Below are 17,258 nucleotides of genomic sequence, written 5' to 3'. Positions count from 1 at the left end.
AATAAGTTCCTTTGTATTTAGTGGGATTAAAAGTCAACCATCACCCACCCTCATTCTTCAAGGAAATAGAAGAGGCAATCCAAAAATTCATATGGAACAATAAAAGACCCCGAATAGCAAAAATGCTCCTCAACGGAAAGAACACTGCTGGAGGAATATCAATACCAAATTTCAAATTCTACTATAAAGCCATAGTAATCAAAACAGCTTGGTATTGGCATAAGAACAGACCTCAGGACCAATGGAATAGAATTGAAAACCCAGAAATGAACCTACAGACCTATAGCCATCTAATCTTCAATAAGGGAGCTAAAACAATAGAATGGAAGAAAGACAGCCTCTTCAGTAAATGGTGCTGGCAAAATTGGTTAACTACATGTAGAAAACTAAAGCTAGATCCTTATATATCACCCTGCACCAGAATCAACTCCAAATGGATCAAAGACCTTGAACTCAAAGCAGACACTCTGAAAACATTACAGGATGGAATAGGAGAAACCCTAGGTCTCCTTGGCTCAGACCGAAATTTTCTGAATAGAGACCCAGAAACACAACAAATCGAAGAAAGGTTGGACAAATGGGATTGCATAAGGTTGCAGAGCTTCTGCAGGGCAAATGACATAGCTAGCCAGATCAATAGAAAGCCCATGGATTGGGAGAAGATCTTTACTAGCCATACAACGGACAAGGGTCTCATATCTAAAATATACTTGGAACTCAAAAAATTAAACCACCCAACAACAAATCCTCAAAGAAACAACTGCCCAATAAATAAGTGGGCGAAAGACGTAAAGAGAAGCTTCTCTGAAGAAGAAAGAAGGATGGCCAATAGACACATGAAGAAATGTTCAACATCCCTAGCCATAAAAGAAATGCAAATCAAAACAACATTGAGATATCACCTCACTCCAGTTAGAACAGCAAAAATCAAGAACTCTAACAACAACAGATGCTGGAGGGGATGTGGACAGAAAGGAACCTTACTTCATTGTTGGTGGGAATGTAAACTTGTTCAACCACTTTGGAAAGCAGTGTGGAGGTTCCTCAAAAGACTTCACATAGAACTCCCCTATGACCCAGCAATCCCACTTTTGGGCATTTACCCTAATGTTTACAAAAAAGACCACACTAAAGCTACCAGCACAACTATGTTTATTGCAGCATTATTTACCATAGCTAAGATATGGAACCAACCCAGATGCCCCTCAGTAGATGAATAGATCAAGAAAATGTGGTATATATACACAATGGAATTCTATGCCTCCATCAGAAAGAATGACATTTCCCCATTTGTTAGGAAATGGAAAGGCTTGGAAAAAATTATATTAAGTGAAGTAAGCCAGGCCCAAAGAAACATAGGTCCCATGGTTTCCCTTATTTGCAATATCTAGTATAGGTATGAGTCAAGCGGAAAAGGTCAGATAATGTGATGTTAGGAAAACGAACCCTTAAACATGTATTTTAATGTTTTTGTTTCTTTCATGCATGTGTTTCTAACGCATTTATAAGATTATTTCTTTGTTGCTTTGTATGTCCCTCCCCCACAGTATAACCCCCGCTTTCACTATATTTGATGTCAGTATAACATGTGGAGGAGACGGGGACAAACAAGTCGTTTAAGGATTCAGGTGGACCTGTTGCAACAATGAGAAGTACAAAATGTCATGTCAAAACCAGCTTTACAATGTGGGTGTTGAGGGGGAAAGGGGGGGTATGATTGGGTGGGGGGGAGGGGGGCGGCTGGGAAGGGAGGTGAAGGGTAAACAAAGGAGGAGGCTGCAATGCTTGGTAAGAAATGTATGCATTATCTTGCCCATGTAATTGTAACCCCTCTGTACAGTATGTTCTCAAATAAAATTAAATTAAATTAAAAAAAAAAAAGTCAACCATCACAGAGATCAATGGAAGATGAGTCAACATGGCCCAGGGAAAAAAATTCCCTGGTCCCGCCCCATGCTCTCCAAAGCTTTGCTTGATTTCCTTTTCTCTATCTGTACAAAAGAATCCTATACTGAGCTCCTCATGGTTTTGCCTCAGGGGTACATTTTCCTCTCTCCTTACAACACATGGTATTATTACCTGACTCATACTATCTTGTCATCCATAGCTATCATTATTATATTTGTTGTAGCATTTAGATTGCTGTCATTTTTTTACTTTTTTAAATCTTTGAAAATATATTAGAGAGTATGTGTATTGCCTACCTAAAATAAATTCCTAGAGAATGAATTTGCATAAAAATGGGAGTATATGTAAATTGTTGATGCTATTTGCAAAAGTTCCTTTCAGAAATATCATTGTTTATACTAGGCACTGGTAGTGCACACCTATAATCCCAACTACTCATAAGGTTGAGATCTAAAGATCATGGTATGAAGCCATTCCAGGCAGGAAAGTCCATGAGACTATCTCCAATTAACCACCAAAAAAAAGCTGGAGTGGAGCTGTGTGGCTCAAATGGAAAAGTACTAGCCTTGAGCACAAAAATGCTAGAGCAGCACCCAAGCCCTGAGTTCAAACCTCAGGACAGGCACAAAAATAAATGCATTGTACTCACAAAGTGACATGTGGAATGGAATTGAAAGCCCTTTGTAACTACTTAAGGATAATAAGCTTAAAATACAATTACCAATAAATATATACATATAAAGGGAAACATTTGATAATGAGATTGGAGTGTGGTAGAAAAGTAAAGACTAGAGTTCAGGGTGTGTAACAATAGCATGGAGCCAATATTTGAAAGATCAGATAGTGGCAGAGCTTGGATTTAGAGAACTAAGTACCCTTGACCTAAGAAATAAAAACATACCAGAGCAGTGAACAGAAAGTGGAACAAGAAAAACTTCACTTTTGACTAATTCCACCACAAAAATCAACCAGAGCTCTCTCTTATTCTGTTATATTTATTTATTTAAAATCATTCTTAAGTATGACTTGCTTATCCAAAAGTCATTCTTAGGTCTTAGTTAAGTAGGTAACTTTAGTGAAACTTGAAGATTTTCGTTTGGTAGACTAATAAAAGCACAAACCAAGAGGTAGCTCACCTTAGAAGAAGCAATTTTAACAAGAACAGGTAAATTAACAAATGCCTTCACACATACAGAAACAAGGGTGTCATACAGACGTAAGCTTCTGATTCGCTTTTTAACCTTATATATCAGAAATATTTGATAACATACAAAATCTTAAGAATAAAACAGCAATGATACCAGGCACTCTTCACCCAAATTTACCATCTGCTATTAATATTTTGCCACATTTGTTTTATTATTGAAATTAACGTTTAATTCCTAGGAATTTGTTGCTAGCAACAACTAGATAGTATTACTAAACTAAACATTGTTATTAAATAAGTTATCAAATCATAGACTAACTTTTTTGATAATATACTTCAAGGGAAATTAGATTTGAAAGTAGCTATTTTTTCTGCCACAGTTCTCAAGGCCTTTCTGATGTCCTTATTCCTCAGCGTATAAATTATAGGGTTTAGCATGGGAGTGACAACACTGTATAATACTGAGATCAGCCTGTCTTTGCCCAGTGAGTAAGATGAGATGGGTCTTCCATACGTGAAGATGGCACTGCCAAAGTAGAGAAGGACAATGAGCAAGTGGGAGGCACATGTAGAAAAAGCCTTTTTCCTCCCCTTGGAAGAATGGATTTTCAAGATGGTAGAGATGATGTAGATGTAGGAAAGGATAATGCCCAGGAAAGGAGCCCATCCAATGAAGACTCCAAGGAAGAGTATTACCAACTCATTAACAGAAGTGTCCCCACAAGACAAGACCAGCAAAGGTGGGATGTCACAGAAGAAATAATTGATCTTGTTATTGCCACAGAAGGGCAGACGGAACGTCATGACTGTGTGCACCACTGAGTTCAGGAAACCACAAACCCAGCAGGAGGCTGCAAGTTGGCTATACAGGGCCTTGTGCATAATGACTAAATACCTTAAAGGCTTGCAGATTGCAATGTAACGGTCATAGGCCATTGTTGCCAGCAAAAGACACTCTACACCAACCAAGGAAAGGAATGCAAAAAATTGAGTGACACAGCCCCCAAAGGAAATGCTTTTCTTCTCTGAGAGGAGATGCACCATCATCTGGGGCACATTGGTGGTGGTATAGCAGATGTCTAGAAAAGCCAAGTTCCTCAGGAAAAAATACATGGGGGTATGTAGTCGAGAGTCCATCAGTGTCATCAAAATAATGAAAGTATTTCCTCCAAGGGTACATAGATAGATCATAAGAAAGGTGGTAAATAGTAAAAATTGCAGATGATTTAAGTTGGAGAATCCCATGATGATGAAGACAAAGAAAGAGGTTTGGTTTTCTCCTTCCATGATGTTTAATCTTGAAGACTAAGAAAGAAGCAGCACCAATTGCAATATTCAAGGGCTGGAAGTGTAATAATCTAAAAAATATAAGAAAAATATAGCTGTTATATATGTAAAAATGTTACAGTGAAACTTATTGAGATCCATTAGGGAAGTATGGGACAAGGGAAAAGGAGTAAAGGGATGAGACTTATTGAGGTACATTGCACATTTGGACATGCCGAGATGATACCTTCTTGTACAGCTAATTGAGGCTAATACAAAAAGGAAATATAGCTATTGTAAGTAACATGACTATTGTGTATAGCTTTTATACTCCATGACAAATCCTAGTAGGATGTAACATCATAACATTTAAACAGTTTTAATATTTCTGGTGGGATACAACTTTTAAGAAATACGAGAAACTTCATGAGGAAAAAGTGACTATTGAGAAGATCACACGCAATGCCAGGGATGTGTGTGTAAATATGAGTTAACAGGCCCTCCCTCCATCCCCACTGTGTCTCAGAGATGATGGATAAAGATCACAATACTCAAAGTCATAGAGTTATTTGAGTCCCTCTTCTTAATGATTTTTTTCTATTTTAATATCATCTACTAGGCATTGTGAAGGAGATGGTGGTGGAGAAAGGGAAAAGGTGAAAAGCAATGGAATACCACAATATGGTATCATAGCCTTCAACAGACTTAATAAAACAAATGAAAGTGCATGTCTTGGGACATATATCTGCCTGCATGAATTTGAGCTCAGCAGTGAGGATGCTATCAATGAGTCTGCTTGCTGAAACCACTTCCATATACTTAAGGAAAGAAAAATCATTGTTTAACTTCCAAGTTTAGTGACATAATATATTAAAGACTTTGTCTTATTGTAGTAAGCAGCCTTTCCTAGCCTGTGTTCTTCCTATTATTAAGTTGGAAAGTAAATTTCATCCAAAATTTGAGGTATGATCAAAGGGCAGAACTACCTGGAGCCATGCTAAAAAATAAATAAATAAATAATAGTAATAAGGTTAAAGATTCACTTGGGAAAAGAGAGTGTACAAGGCAATGGAAACTTATGCCACAGATGAGCTAACAATAGAATATATTAGTAACTCATTCAACATTATACAGCAGCATGATGCTATTTTACATCTAGGGATAAATATATCAGAGAAAACCATTTTAAAGTCAAGTTCTCCTCTAACTGGCAAGGTCACCAGTGCCTACTTTGGCCTCTGAACGATTATGATTATGTGGCCAGTAAATTTCTACCTTTTGAATATGCTTCTCTAGTTCTTAACTATATATACTCCAACTCCTTCAAAAACACTTCTTTCTGTCAAGAGCATAGGCCTGACTCAAACCAGGTATTCCAAATCACCATCCCACATTAGACCCTATAATCAAAAACATATTTACCTCCTTCCCAATGAGTAGCACAACAACAATAGCGATAAATGAAAAGAGTCAAAACAATGGTGGGTATATGCTGACTTAAATTCTTAATTACATAACAATCTCAATAATCTTCATCAAATGGACATTAAGTCATCTATTGTCTGTGGCCTTCCTCCATATTCCAAGTTGCCAGAGTACTTAGTGTTCCTTCAGACTAATCTTCAGTTTCTTGAGTGGAGTAGGATTGTGCTTTTAATTAAATCTATGTTCTAAGTTAGAATACCTGTTGTGTTTTGCTTTACACATACAGAATCTATTATCTACACATGGTCAGATGTAAAAAGAACAATAGAGGAAATATTACAGAAATTGAAATTAAGGCTAAGAATGACAGTTTTTCACATTGTGGGGTAACTTCACAGAAGCTTGAATCACTTCACGGTAGCCATATATAAACTTTCCATGAAGGAAAACCCTCCAGAGGTCACTTCAGCTTCAGTCCTTGCCTGAATTCATTGTAGTGGAGAACGTATGGAAATTCCAAAGAAATAATATTTACAAAAATGTAGGCCAAATACTAAAGAAAAGCATAAACTGTCCTCCAGAACATCTACCAACATTGAAAGGAGAAATTTAATTCATGAACACTGAAGTCCCATTTCAGAGAGTGGTTTTGCTTTGGTTGTCTGACCCACTGTGATTCACAGAGTATTCACACTAACAGATAAACAAAAGTCTGTGACAAAGTACTTTCCATTCATCAGTGAATTCTCTAGAATTGACAAAATTATACATACATATTGAAAAAATCACAAATAAGACAGAAATCCTAGAGACCCTGCCTTAAGAGCCTTTATCTGCTTCCCTGATCTCCATCTGCTCTCCAACATCTGAATTCTGATGCACTGCTAACCATGGGTATTTGTGTTCATCACACTGTCTCTCCTGGAACTTAAACTTGAGGAATCTACAATTGCAATTTGGAAGAAACTTGTGGAAAAAAATCAAGACCAGCCACTAAAATTCTCCCATACAATTGCTCTGCTGACTGACAATTCAGTCCAACTCTGAACGCTGCATGAACAGATACTGTAAACCCTGCAAAAATAGATCATTACGGGCTCGCTCAGTGGTAGAGTGCTTGCCTCACATGCATGAGGCCCTCGGTTTGATTCCTCAGCACCACATAAACAGAAAAGGCCAGAAGTGGTGCTGTGGCTCAAGTGGTAGAGCGCTAGCCTTGAGCTGAAGAACTGAGGGACAGCACCCAGGCCCAGGGTTCACACCCCATTACCAACAACAACAAAAAAAATAGATCATTCCATTTATAGATGAGTCTAAGAGTTAGAACTTTTACCCACTATGATTTAATTTTAATCATTGGCAGGATGGCTAAACTCAAATCTCTTCTACCTACTAGCTTTATCAACACTAAAAATGTCCAAGTTCTCCACCCACTTACCAGCTGTTACTTAGTGGCCACTAACAAGTTGTGAAACTCCTCCTCCCTAAATTAAAATAATGCAAGTACCATATGTGGTCACTTACTACGTAGCCTTGTGTGCAGTACATAATAATAACAACATGGTTGTTATTGCTTCATATTGGTCTCCCTCTGCTGTAAGTAATATTTCCCACTTCGCCATAAAAGATTTGACTTTGTGAAGTTCTGACTCTCCGAACTACACAGATACATTGATTTTATGTTTTTCTCATACGCACAGACTTGATAGCTGTCATGATACCAAAGCATATCACAGTGGAACTTTTTGTTGCCACAAACAGAAAGATTTGTCCCTGCTTTTAAAAGTTCAAATAATTATCAGAGCAGGTTAAGCCAATATGTTGGGAAGACAGACATCTTTCTTATAGCGAAAAGTTAGCACATTGAGGAAAGTGCACAGTTTACACACACATGGCCTGAATCACATACCCAGAGAAAGGACAGACCTTTTGAATACTTTCCTTTCACAGAGCTCCACCAGATCTTACTTTTCTTTCTTACCAACAAACCATACCTTACAATTTTCCAAAACCTAGTTGAAGAATATCATAAATTGGAAAGAGAAAGCGCATGAAAATGAGCAAAGAGGAGAAGGAGGAGGAAGAAAAGAATAACATCTTGCCTGTAGTAGAAATGAGAGCCCAGAAGCAGATGACAGATTTTAAATTCTCAGAGCCTGATATGGGGCTACTTTATGGGCCATTTTGTTTTATGGAGTGGTAGAACCATTATCCCTACATTTTTATGCTATCAGAAGTACTTAATGAGAGCCAAGCATCCCTAGCTGTGCACCAATGCTCTGAGAGTTGGAGACCAGGACACACTGCTTCAGGGAGTTGAAAGAAAAATCTCAAGTGGCCTCAATGATTCTTCATGGTTTCTTCATGAAGGACCTAAAATCCTTTATTCAGTCCTCTTCTTATGTTTATTTGCTACCTCCATCCAAGTGTTACTACAAACAAAGTGAGGCTTCCATAAAATTTGAAACACTTCAGCATCACAGAGGGTGAAAGACATCAGATAAATGTCTCCCCTAATCTCACATGCAAATTAGAAAGCTCTTCTGAAAACTGAATCTAACAACACATCAAAAAATGTATGCCTCAGAATTTAGTGGCATTTAACTAGGTATGCAAGTTGTTAGTCGACATATACAACCAATAACTATGACCCATTACTTAACTTCTAGGTGTATACTGAAAGGAAAGGAAATCAGTATGCTGAGGAGATTTCTGCACTCTCATGTTTATTGTAGTACTATCCTCAATTACTAAGTTATGGAATCAACCTAAGGGTCCATCAAGAGATGACTGCATTATATATAAGTAAAATTTATTATTAATTATAAATATGAATAAAAATTTCATAGTAAAACTCACCAATATATAATTTTAAAAGGAGAAAAAAGAAAAATGTGTCATATTTATATAATGGAATAGTATGATATAGCCATGAAAAGGGGTGAAATTCTGTCATTTGTGACATTAGAAGATAGGATGTTAAATGAAACAAGCCAAATATTTCATGTTCCTACTTATGTGTAGAGAATAAAGAAGCTGATCTTTAGGAGTAGACAGAGTGGTTACCACCGGGTGGGAAGATTAAAGATGAGAAGAATTAGGAAATTATTAGTTAATAAGTTCAAAAACAGAGTTAGCTAAGTAGAAGAACACTGTGTACAGTGCTCACAGTAGGATGAATATAATTAACAATAGTTTACTATATTTTATAAAATATATTTTTCCTAATACAAAGAAACAATGTTTGAAATGATACAGATGCATATTCCTCTTACCTGACCCTTGCACTTTCTATGCATACATTGAAAACTCACATTATGTCCATGAATATGCACAATTGTCCAACAATTTTTTTAATCTTCCTGGTGTTTATTCAGTAAATACTCAACCATCTTTGTATGAATATATATTATGATTGCTAAATTTCAGGTAAAGAAATTCGTATTTACTGGGCTGGGAAGGTGGCTCAGTGGTAGAGCACTTGCCTTCATGCTTGAGGCCCTGGGTTCGATTCCTCAGCACCACATAAGCAAAAAGAAAAAAGCCAGAAGTGGCACTGTGGCTCAAATGATAGAGTGCTAGCCTTGAGCTGAAGAGCTGAGGGACAGCGCCCAGGCCCAGAGTTCAGGCCCCACGACCGGACCCAAAAAAAAAAAAAAGAAAGAAAGAAAGAAAGAAAGAAATTCATGTTTACCATCTAAACAATAGAGAATACAACAGGATTTTAAATTAAAGAGTGGATGTATACACAGAAAAATAAATATGGTTTTAGGAAAATTATCCAAAAACTGTTGCTTTTCTTGAAAACTTATTCTGGAGGCAAAAAAATCATTTGGAAGTTAAAGTTAATGCACAAACACACAGATATAGATAGATAGATAGATAAAGGTATATATCTAGAAGAAAATTACTGAGTAATACAGATGTGTTTGTCATCTCTATCGGATGCTGCAATACACTTTTTCTAAGTGATAACAACTGATTTTCTACTAGCAATACAGGAAGGTTCCAGTTGTCCTAAACCCTCACGAATATTTGCTATTGTCCTTTTTCCTTTAGCTATTTTAGTAACTATGTAGTCAGAACATTTCAAACTATTTTTAGAAAGCATTTTCAAATGCAACACATCCATTTTTACATTCTCTTTATAACTTACATGCTTATGTGTTTTGCCTATTTTTTGTTTGTGTGGTCTTTTAATAACATTGATACGATTTCTTCAGAACACCACAGATGTGTAACTTGAGAAATATTTAACACAGGCAATAGATCTGAGGATTGGGGCTGGGAAGGTGGCTCAGTGGTAGAGCGCTTGCCTTGCATGCATGAGGCCCTGGGTTCGATTCCTCAGCACCTTATAAGCAAAAAGAAAAAAAGCCGAAAGTGGTGCTGTGGCTCAAGTGGTAGAGCGCTAGCCTTGAGCTGAAGATCTGAGGGACAAGCGCTCAGGCCCAGAGTTCAGGCCCCACGATCGAGCCCCCCCCCCCAAAAAAAAAGAAAAGAAAGAAAGCAAAAAGAAAAAGATCTGAGAATCACTGAGATCATTGTGAATGCTAAATTTTGTCTTGGTGAATCCTAGATGCTTCAGTAGAACAAAGCTAAAGTCTAAATGCCATGAAGGACAAGCGCTGCTGTACCTTATTAGAACAAGGTAATTTTTTACTGATAACTGAGGTTATTTTGTAATCTCCATCCTTTTCTTAGTAGGCACCTGCCTGTTATACCTCTTTCAATAGATTCTGGAGCTAAACAGAGTTTGAATGGTAGTTTCACAATTCATCACAAGACAAAGGGAAATGTATTTAAATCCTTTGAGCTTCAGTTTTCTTTTTTAATATATTTTTATTGTAAAGATACTGTAGAGAGGGATTATAGTTACATGAGTAAGGTAATGAGTACATTTCCTAGCAAACATTGTTACCGCCTCCTTTGTTTTTCACCTACTATCCCTTCCCGCCCCACCTCCCCAACTCTTCCCTCCCTCCCAAAGTTGTAAAGTTCATTTTCAACATAGTGTCTTGTACATCTCATTGTTACAATGGGTCAACATGTATAGTTATTTCAGCTTTTTATTATTTCCTCTCCTCAAATTAGAAAAATGTATATACAAGATGCAGGGCACTAGAATCAAATACAGTAAAAGCAGGGGTAATATCTGGGGGAAGAACATAAAGAGAAACAAAAACATCACATAGTCCATTGTAAGAACATTAAAAACAACAGCAACAAAGATAAAACCTCTTGTGTCCCTGTCTTGTGATTCATTTCACTTAGCATCATCTTATATGGTTATATGTACATGGCCTTTGACCTTTTCTACTTGTCCTAGACATATACTAGTTATTGCAGATAAGGGAAACCATGGAACTTATGTTTCTTTGGGCCTGGCTTACTTCACTTAATATAATTTTTTCCAAGTCTTCCCATTTCCTAACAAATGGGGCAGTGTCATTCTTTCTGATGGAGGCATAGAATTCATAGATAGATAGATAGATAGATAGATAGATAGATAGATAGATAGATAGATAGATAGATAGATAGATAGATAGATAGATATTCACATTTTCTTGATCCATTTATCTACTGAGGAGCTTCGGTTTTCTTGTTATTTATTTATTTTTATTGTGAACATACTGTACAGAGGGGTTACAATTATATGGGCAAGATAATGAGTATATTTCCTATCAAGCATTGTAGCCTCCTCCTTTGTTTACCCTTCACATCCCTTCCCAGCCTCCCGCCTCCCCCACCTAATCCCCCCCCCCCACTCCGCCACACCAAAGTTGTGAAGTTCGTTTTTGACATGACAACTTGTACTTAGGATTGGAGTAAAGAAATCTTGTCACTGGGCTATTCTGAGAATTAAATGTTAGGAACTTAAGTACATGTAATAAATGTTATCTATTTGTATTGTGTTTGCATAGACAACAAGGAGTGATTAATGTGATTCATATGGAATAAAAGAAGCATCAACAATAAACTATGAACATCTTTTATTATAATCTTTTCATAGATGGAAGATCCAGACAGTTGGCCATAGGGTTATTCAGACCATTTTTTATTGTTATTGTAAGAGTGATGTAAAGAGGGGTTACAGTTACATAAGTCAGGAAATGAGTGTGTTTCTTTTTTAACAGTGTCTGTCACCTCTTCCCTCGTTTTCTCCCAGTTTTCCCTCCTGACCTCATTTTCCCACAAGTTTTATAGTTCACTTACAACATGGTGACTAGTGAGACAGAAAAGTTTTATTATCTCACGGTTCTAGCAAGAATTGAAGGTACACATTTTTAAAAAAAAAAAAAAATCAAACATCATGCTACTAAGTAGACAAAATAAATCAGGGCTAAAAAAAAACAAAAGTAAACATTCTCTTTATTTTTCTTCTTTCTTTGGTATTCATTAAAATCCATAGAAGTAAATAAGTAGAGTATTATTAGTATTGTTTTGGTAATGATCAATAAGACATACTGCTTTAATTTTCATTCCAATTTTCTTTTCTATTTTCAATTTCAAATTATATTAAAAGAGAGATAAGAAAATAGATCTATGCTTTTTTTTTTTTTTTTTTTTTTTTTGGCCAGTTCTAGGGCTTAAACTCAGGGCCTACATGCTGTCCCTGAACTTTTGTGCTCAAAACTAGTGCTCTTCCACTTGAGCCACAGCTCCATTTCCAGCTTTTCTCGTAGTTAATTGGAGGTGAATCCCATAGCTGGCTTTGAACCACAGTCCTCAGGTCTGAGCCTCCTCATTAGCTAGAATTACAGGTATGAGCTACTGGCACCTATCTCTATTCTAAGAAAGCTCTGCTTTCTTAAGGAATAAAAGGAAAATTGTCTAAAGGAATATAGTAGGTATGGTGCCTTACTCTGCCCATGATTCTCAACTTAAAGAGCAAATGAAGAAAAAAATTGAAGAAAAAAAAAGAAACAGGTGGCTCAGTGGTAGAGTGCTTGCCTTGCATGCATGAGGCCCTGGGTTCGATTCCTCAGCACCATATAAACAGAAAAAGCCAGAAGTGGCTCTGTGGCTCAAGTGGTAGAGTGCTAGCCTTGAGCTAAAGAACTGAGTGACAGCACTCAGGCCCAGAGTTCAGGCCCCAGGACTGGCAAAGAGAGAGAGAGAGAGAGAGAGAAAGAGAGAGAGAGAGAGAGAGAGAGAGAGAGAGGAACCAAAAAACTCCACAGAGTAATTTTATAAAACTATTTCCTGGGAAGACACCCTGTTTATTATCACAACAATGCTTCTTGGCACCAGGGACACTCTCTCTCAGGATTTTATGACTACAGAACTACAAATCATTAAGAGGCAGCAGATTTTCAGAAGCTGAGGGGGAGGTTTTGGAAGATGAGGAACTCAACCTGAAATTCTAACAAAAGCTACCATTTCAAATACTTTTCTATTATTTAAAATCACTTAGGAGGTTAGATCTGAAAAGTGACCTGATCTCTGTGATTCTGAACACAAAGACAGGTAAGAGGATGAAATTGGATAGCAATTGGTTAGCAATTGCTCATATTTTTTTTATTTGTTAATGAATGATATACATGTTCAAAATGGAGATCTGGTTTGCTGTGCTATAATGGACTTCTCATGGTACAATTATGCAAACACTTTACTTCTCATATTTTATTTCCTATATTCATTCACAGTTTAGCATAACTGGTTCATCATTCTCTAAGGGAAAAAATCTGTAACCAACAAATATTAAAAGTTCAGATAAAAAAGCCATGTCACACTGAGGAACATGAGAAAGACTGTTTATTCTTTAATTTATTGTTTGGAGTGTTACATATTTTTCCCAATAGGGTTTTGGTACAATATTATTATTTGGAGCAGAAAAATAAAAATATTTGGTTTATCATTTGTATTTTTCCAAACGGTAATTTATGTCATAAAGAAACTGTAGGTTTACCAAAGATATTCTGAATTGGTTAACAGTAGTCCTCCTGGACAGAAGATAGAGATTAATTTCTCAATATCAAAATTCCCAGCAGCTCTCTAGAGGATTTCCTTTGTTTATTGAATATTTTTACTCAAATCATATGAAACTGATTAATTCTCTCTTGTATGAATGCTGGAACCTTCAATGATTCATCCGGATTTTAGAACACCCTTATGTCTGTCTATCTTCAGAGATCTCCAAACAGTTCTCAGCAATTCACACTTTTACAACTTCCCACAAAGCTTTTGTTTCTTCCCTGCTAAAATACAAAAGGCAATACACTACCTCTCTTATTTTAAAAGGAATAAAGAGAAAGTTGTTTGTTGCCATTATGTCTTTTTCTTTCAGTGTCACTAAAAGAGGAAATGTCCTTTATTCTTCAAATGATGTTGGAGAAAAAGATTCAAAGGAATTTCCTCTTTGGTCAAGTATCAAATTTCATTGTAATTACCTTATTTCCAATATCTCAAGACTTTAAACTTTCACTGAACAAAAGCATAATTTCAATTCTATGAAAGGAAAGAAATAAAACTTATTGCATTTATTTCATAGAAAACATGAATGTATATAATGGAAAAGAAACTCAATATAGAAAATGCATTTTGCAACTGAAGAGATAGAAACCTGTAGCAACTTTGGAGAACACAGGCATGAAGCTGCCATACCAGCCAGTAACACATTAAAGGATTGCTAAGTGCAGAAGATGGATTTTTCTTGAGGTAGAAAATTTCTTTTTTAAAAAAAAAGCAATTCTTGTTTCCATTTCAGGAAGTTCATTCAGATAAATATTGTTTTCTGTGATTATGTGCGCATAGCTATTGAGCCTTTGTGATCCTCTCCTAAGAATATCCTCCTTTGGTCTCACTGTGTAAATGTCTAGAGAGCTGCATAACTTATGATATCCCAGTGTTTTGTTTTGTTTTGTTTTGTCATTTACTATCCAGTGTGTTTACTTGTAGATTTATAGGCACATTCTAGGTACCACAAATGGGTCTGGCTTATTTCACTTAATATAATTTTTTCCCAGTCTTTCCATTTCCTTATGAATGGTACAATATCATTCTTTCTAATGGAAGAATAGAATTCCATTGTGTATATGTACCACATTTTCCTGATCCATTCATCCACTGAGGGCATCTGGGTTCATTGTATATCTTGGCAATGGTAAACAATGCTGCAATGAACAAAAAGCAGTGGCAATGCTTTAACCATATGTGTGTTATCAGGCCTGGGGCCTTTCTATCCTCATCAAGGGGAGTGCTGACCTGCTCTCTTTTCATACAGCACTAGAACATTTCTTAATTACTGAGGAATGCATTTATTTTCCAGATGATAAAATGATTGAAATGTGTCATAAGAGAAATTTCAAGTGATAGAGGGCATAGATATACTCAGTGATGTAAGAGAGCAACTTGAACTCACTGGAGGCAGAAATTTTCTGATCCAGGAATTTGAGGATATGAGAAAAGACAATTTCCCAGAGCAACTAGACACAACAGCATCTATCATTAAAGAAGTAAACTTGGATCATATTTGAAGAACATTAAGGCTTAGAATAACAGGATAAAACTAAACCTATCATTAAATATAGTATGATAAAAATTTCTAATACTTCAGACTAATATAGATTAATGTGATCTCATTTTCTACCCAAATAGATTTCCTGGCTGTCCTACTGAGAATGAGGAGAGATGAGTAAGTAAGAGAATAACTCTAGCAAATACATTCAAAGAAAAAGCTATTTGTACTAATTTAGGGCTTTCCTAGTTTTTAAAGATTTTATAGTGTAATAATTTCATCCTTGATTGTTTTTCTGAAGTTAAAATTCTTCAGGTAATTTCTCACTAGGAAAATAAATAACAATGGGATAGAGTAAGTAAAAAAAAATACCATGTCATATAATTGTCTTAAGAAATAAAAGTTATATGAGAATGTAAGTATTCATAGCTAGATAACACAGTGCATGGATAACCTGCTTTAAATCCCTAAAAGAAAGAAAAGTATTCATGGCGAAGTTCATAGTTTTTAAATGGTTGAGTCAAAATTGATGATAATAATAATAATAATGTAGACATTCAAATACCACATAGGATCTAAGGTTGATTGTGTAAAAAATAATAGCAATCTCAGACTGGAAAGACTGACCTTCATTGGGGAGAGTGTTACACAAATTATTTTGACACTTAAGTGATGGTGAATCAAACCTCAGTCACTGAATTTATCCTCCTTGGAGTAACCGACATACAAGAACCACAGCCTTTTCTCTTCGTTGTTTTCCTCACCGTCTACTTTGTCAATGTGGCTGGGAATGGAGCCATCCTGACTGTTGTCATTTCTGATCCAAAACTGCACTTACCTATGTATTTCTTCCTGGGAAACCTGGCTTGTCTGGATATCTGCTACTCCACAGTGACACTGCCGAAGATGCTGGAGAACTTAATCTCTACAAACAAAGCCATTTCCTACTTGGGATGCATAAGCCAACTCCATTTCTTCCATTTCCTGGGTACTACAGAGTCCCTCCTGCTAGCTGTGATGGCATTTGACCGCTTTGTAGCTATCTGCATGCCACTTCGTTACTCTGTCATCATGAATCCTCAGCTCTGCACCCTGATGGCCATCACTGCCTGGACCATTGCTTTTCTCCATGCTCTGCTGCACTCAGTAATGACGTCTCGCTTGAACTTCTGTGCTACCAACCAGATCCACCACTTTTTCTGTGATGTGAAGCCACTGCTGGAGCTGGCCTGTGAGAACACTGAGCTCAACCTGTGGCTGCTCAATACTGTCACCGGGACCATTGCCTCAGTCCCTTTCTTTCTGACACTGCTGTCCTATTTCTACATCATCATCTATCTCTTCTTCAAGACCCACTCTTGTAGCATGCTGCACAAAGCACTGTCCACGTGTGTCTCCCACTTCACGGTAGTTATTCTTTTCTTTGCTCCTGTTGTCATCACCTACATCCGACCTGCCTCAGGGAGCTCCATGGACCAGGACCGGATCATTGCCATCATGTACAGTGTGGTGACTCCTGTACTAAACCCATTAATCTACACTTTGAGGAACAAGGAAGTGAAGGGTGCCTTGAACAGGTTGATCAAAAGGAAGCTCTGCCTCCAAGAGACCTAAAGAACACCTCTGAGATATAAAAAAAAAAAGCTGATATGCAATTATATTGCTTCTGAAATTGATAAGAATACATACTACAGAGTAAATTGCATTGGACTTTATAATAGATTTTTTTTCTCAAAATGTAAACATAGATAAATAAGATCTAGTGATATGAATCAATACATCCTCAGGTAACAAGGAAAGCATAGACATGCGGAACATTAGCCACAGAACCCCTATGGTGAATTGGTTTTGGATTACAGTTGGTGATGTTGACTAGTCATACATAGAAATGTCTGTATAGGTAGTATAGAAATGTCTGTACTACCCATGTTGAGAGTCAATGAATAGTATTGAGGCCATTTTCTGTATGATCTTCTTGGCCAATGCATTTTACTGTAATCCACAAAAGTACTATGTTTTTCTCTTTTGAAGAATTTAACTATGGTTACTCAA

General features: G+C 36.7%; 2 protein-coding genes and 1 pseudogene across 2 annotated transcripts; 1 reads left to right on the top strand and 2 right to left on the bottom strand.

The window, feature by feature from the left end:
* Positions 1-3,391: 3,391 nt before the first annotated feature.
* LOC122111185 (olfactory receptor 5V1-like) lies at positions 3,392-4,342 on the bottom strand. Its single transcript, XM_042683916.1, has one exon. It carries the CDS (start codon positions 4,340-4,342, stop codon positions 3,392-3,394), a length of 951 nt encoding a protein of 316 aa, XP_042539850.1.
* A 10,531-nt stretch (positions 4,343-14,873) lies between these two features.
* Positions 14,874-14,975, bottom strand: LOC122111586 (annotated as a pseudogene).
* A 903-nt stretch (positions 14,976-15,878) lies between these two features.
* Positions 15,879-16,820, top strand: LOC122111184 (olfactory receptor 12D2-like). The gene has a single exon (XM_042683915.1). The coding sequence runs from the start codon at positions 15,879-15,881 to the stop codon at positions 16,818-16,820; it is 942 nt and encodes a 313-aa protein (XP_042539849.1).
* Positions 16,821-17,258: the final 438 nt, after the last annotated feature.

This window comes from Dipodomys spectabilis, unplaced genomic scaffold, assembly GCF_019054845.1.
Source record: "Dipodomys spectabilis isolate Male_0828 unplaced genomic scaffold, ASM1905484v1 ptg000085l, whole genome shotgun sequence".
Lineage (NCBI taxonomy): Eukaryota > Metazoa > Chordata > Mammalia > Rodentia > Heteromyidae > Dipodomys > Dipodomys spectabilis.
The sequence above is the reverse complement of the archived record's forward strand: the minus strand, read 5'-3'. Positions and strand labels throughout refer to the sequence as shown.

What these genes read in the sequence shown, in the direction of transcription:
- LOC122111185 (XM_042683916.1), bottom strand. Translation starts at nt 4,342, where the DNA reads ATGGAAGGAGAAAACCAAACCTCTTTCTTTGTCTTCATCATCATGGGA.
- LOC122111184 (XM_042683915.1), top strand. Translation starts at nt 15,879, where the DNA reads ATGGTGAATCAAACCTCAGTCACTGAATTTATCCTCCTTGGAGTAACC.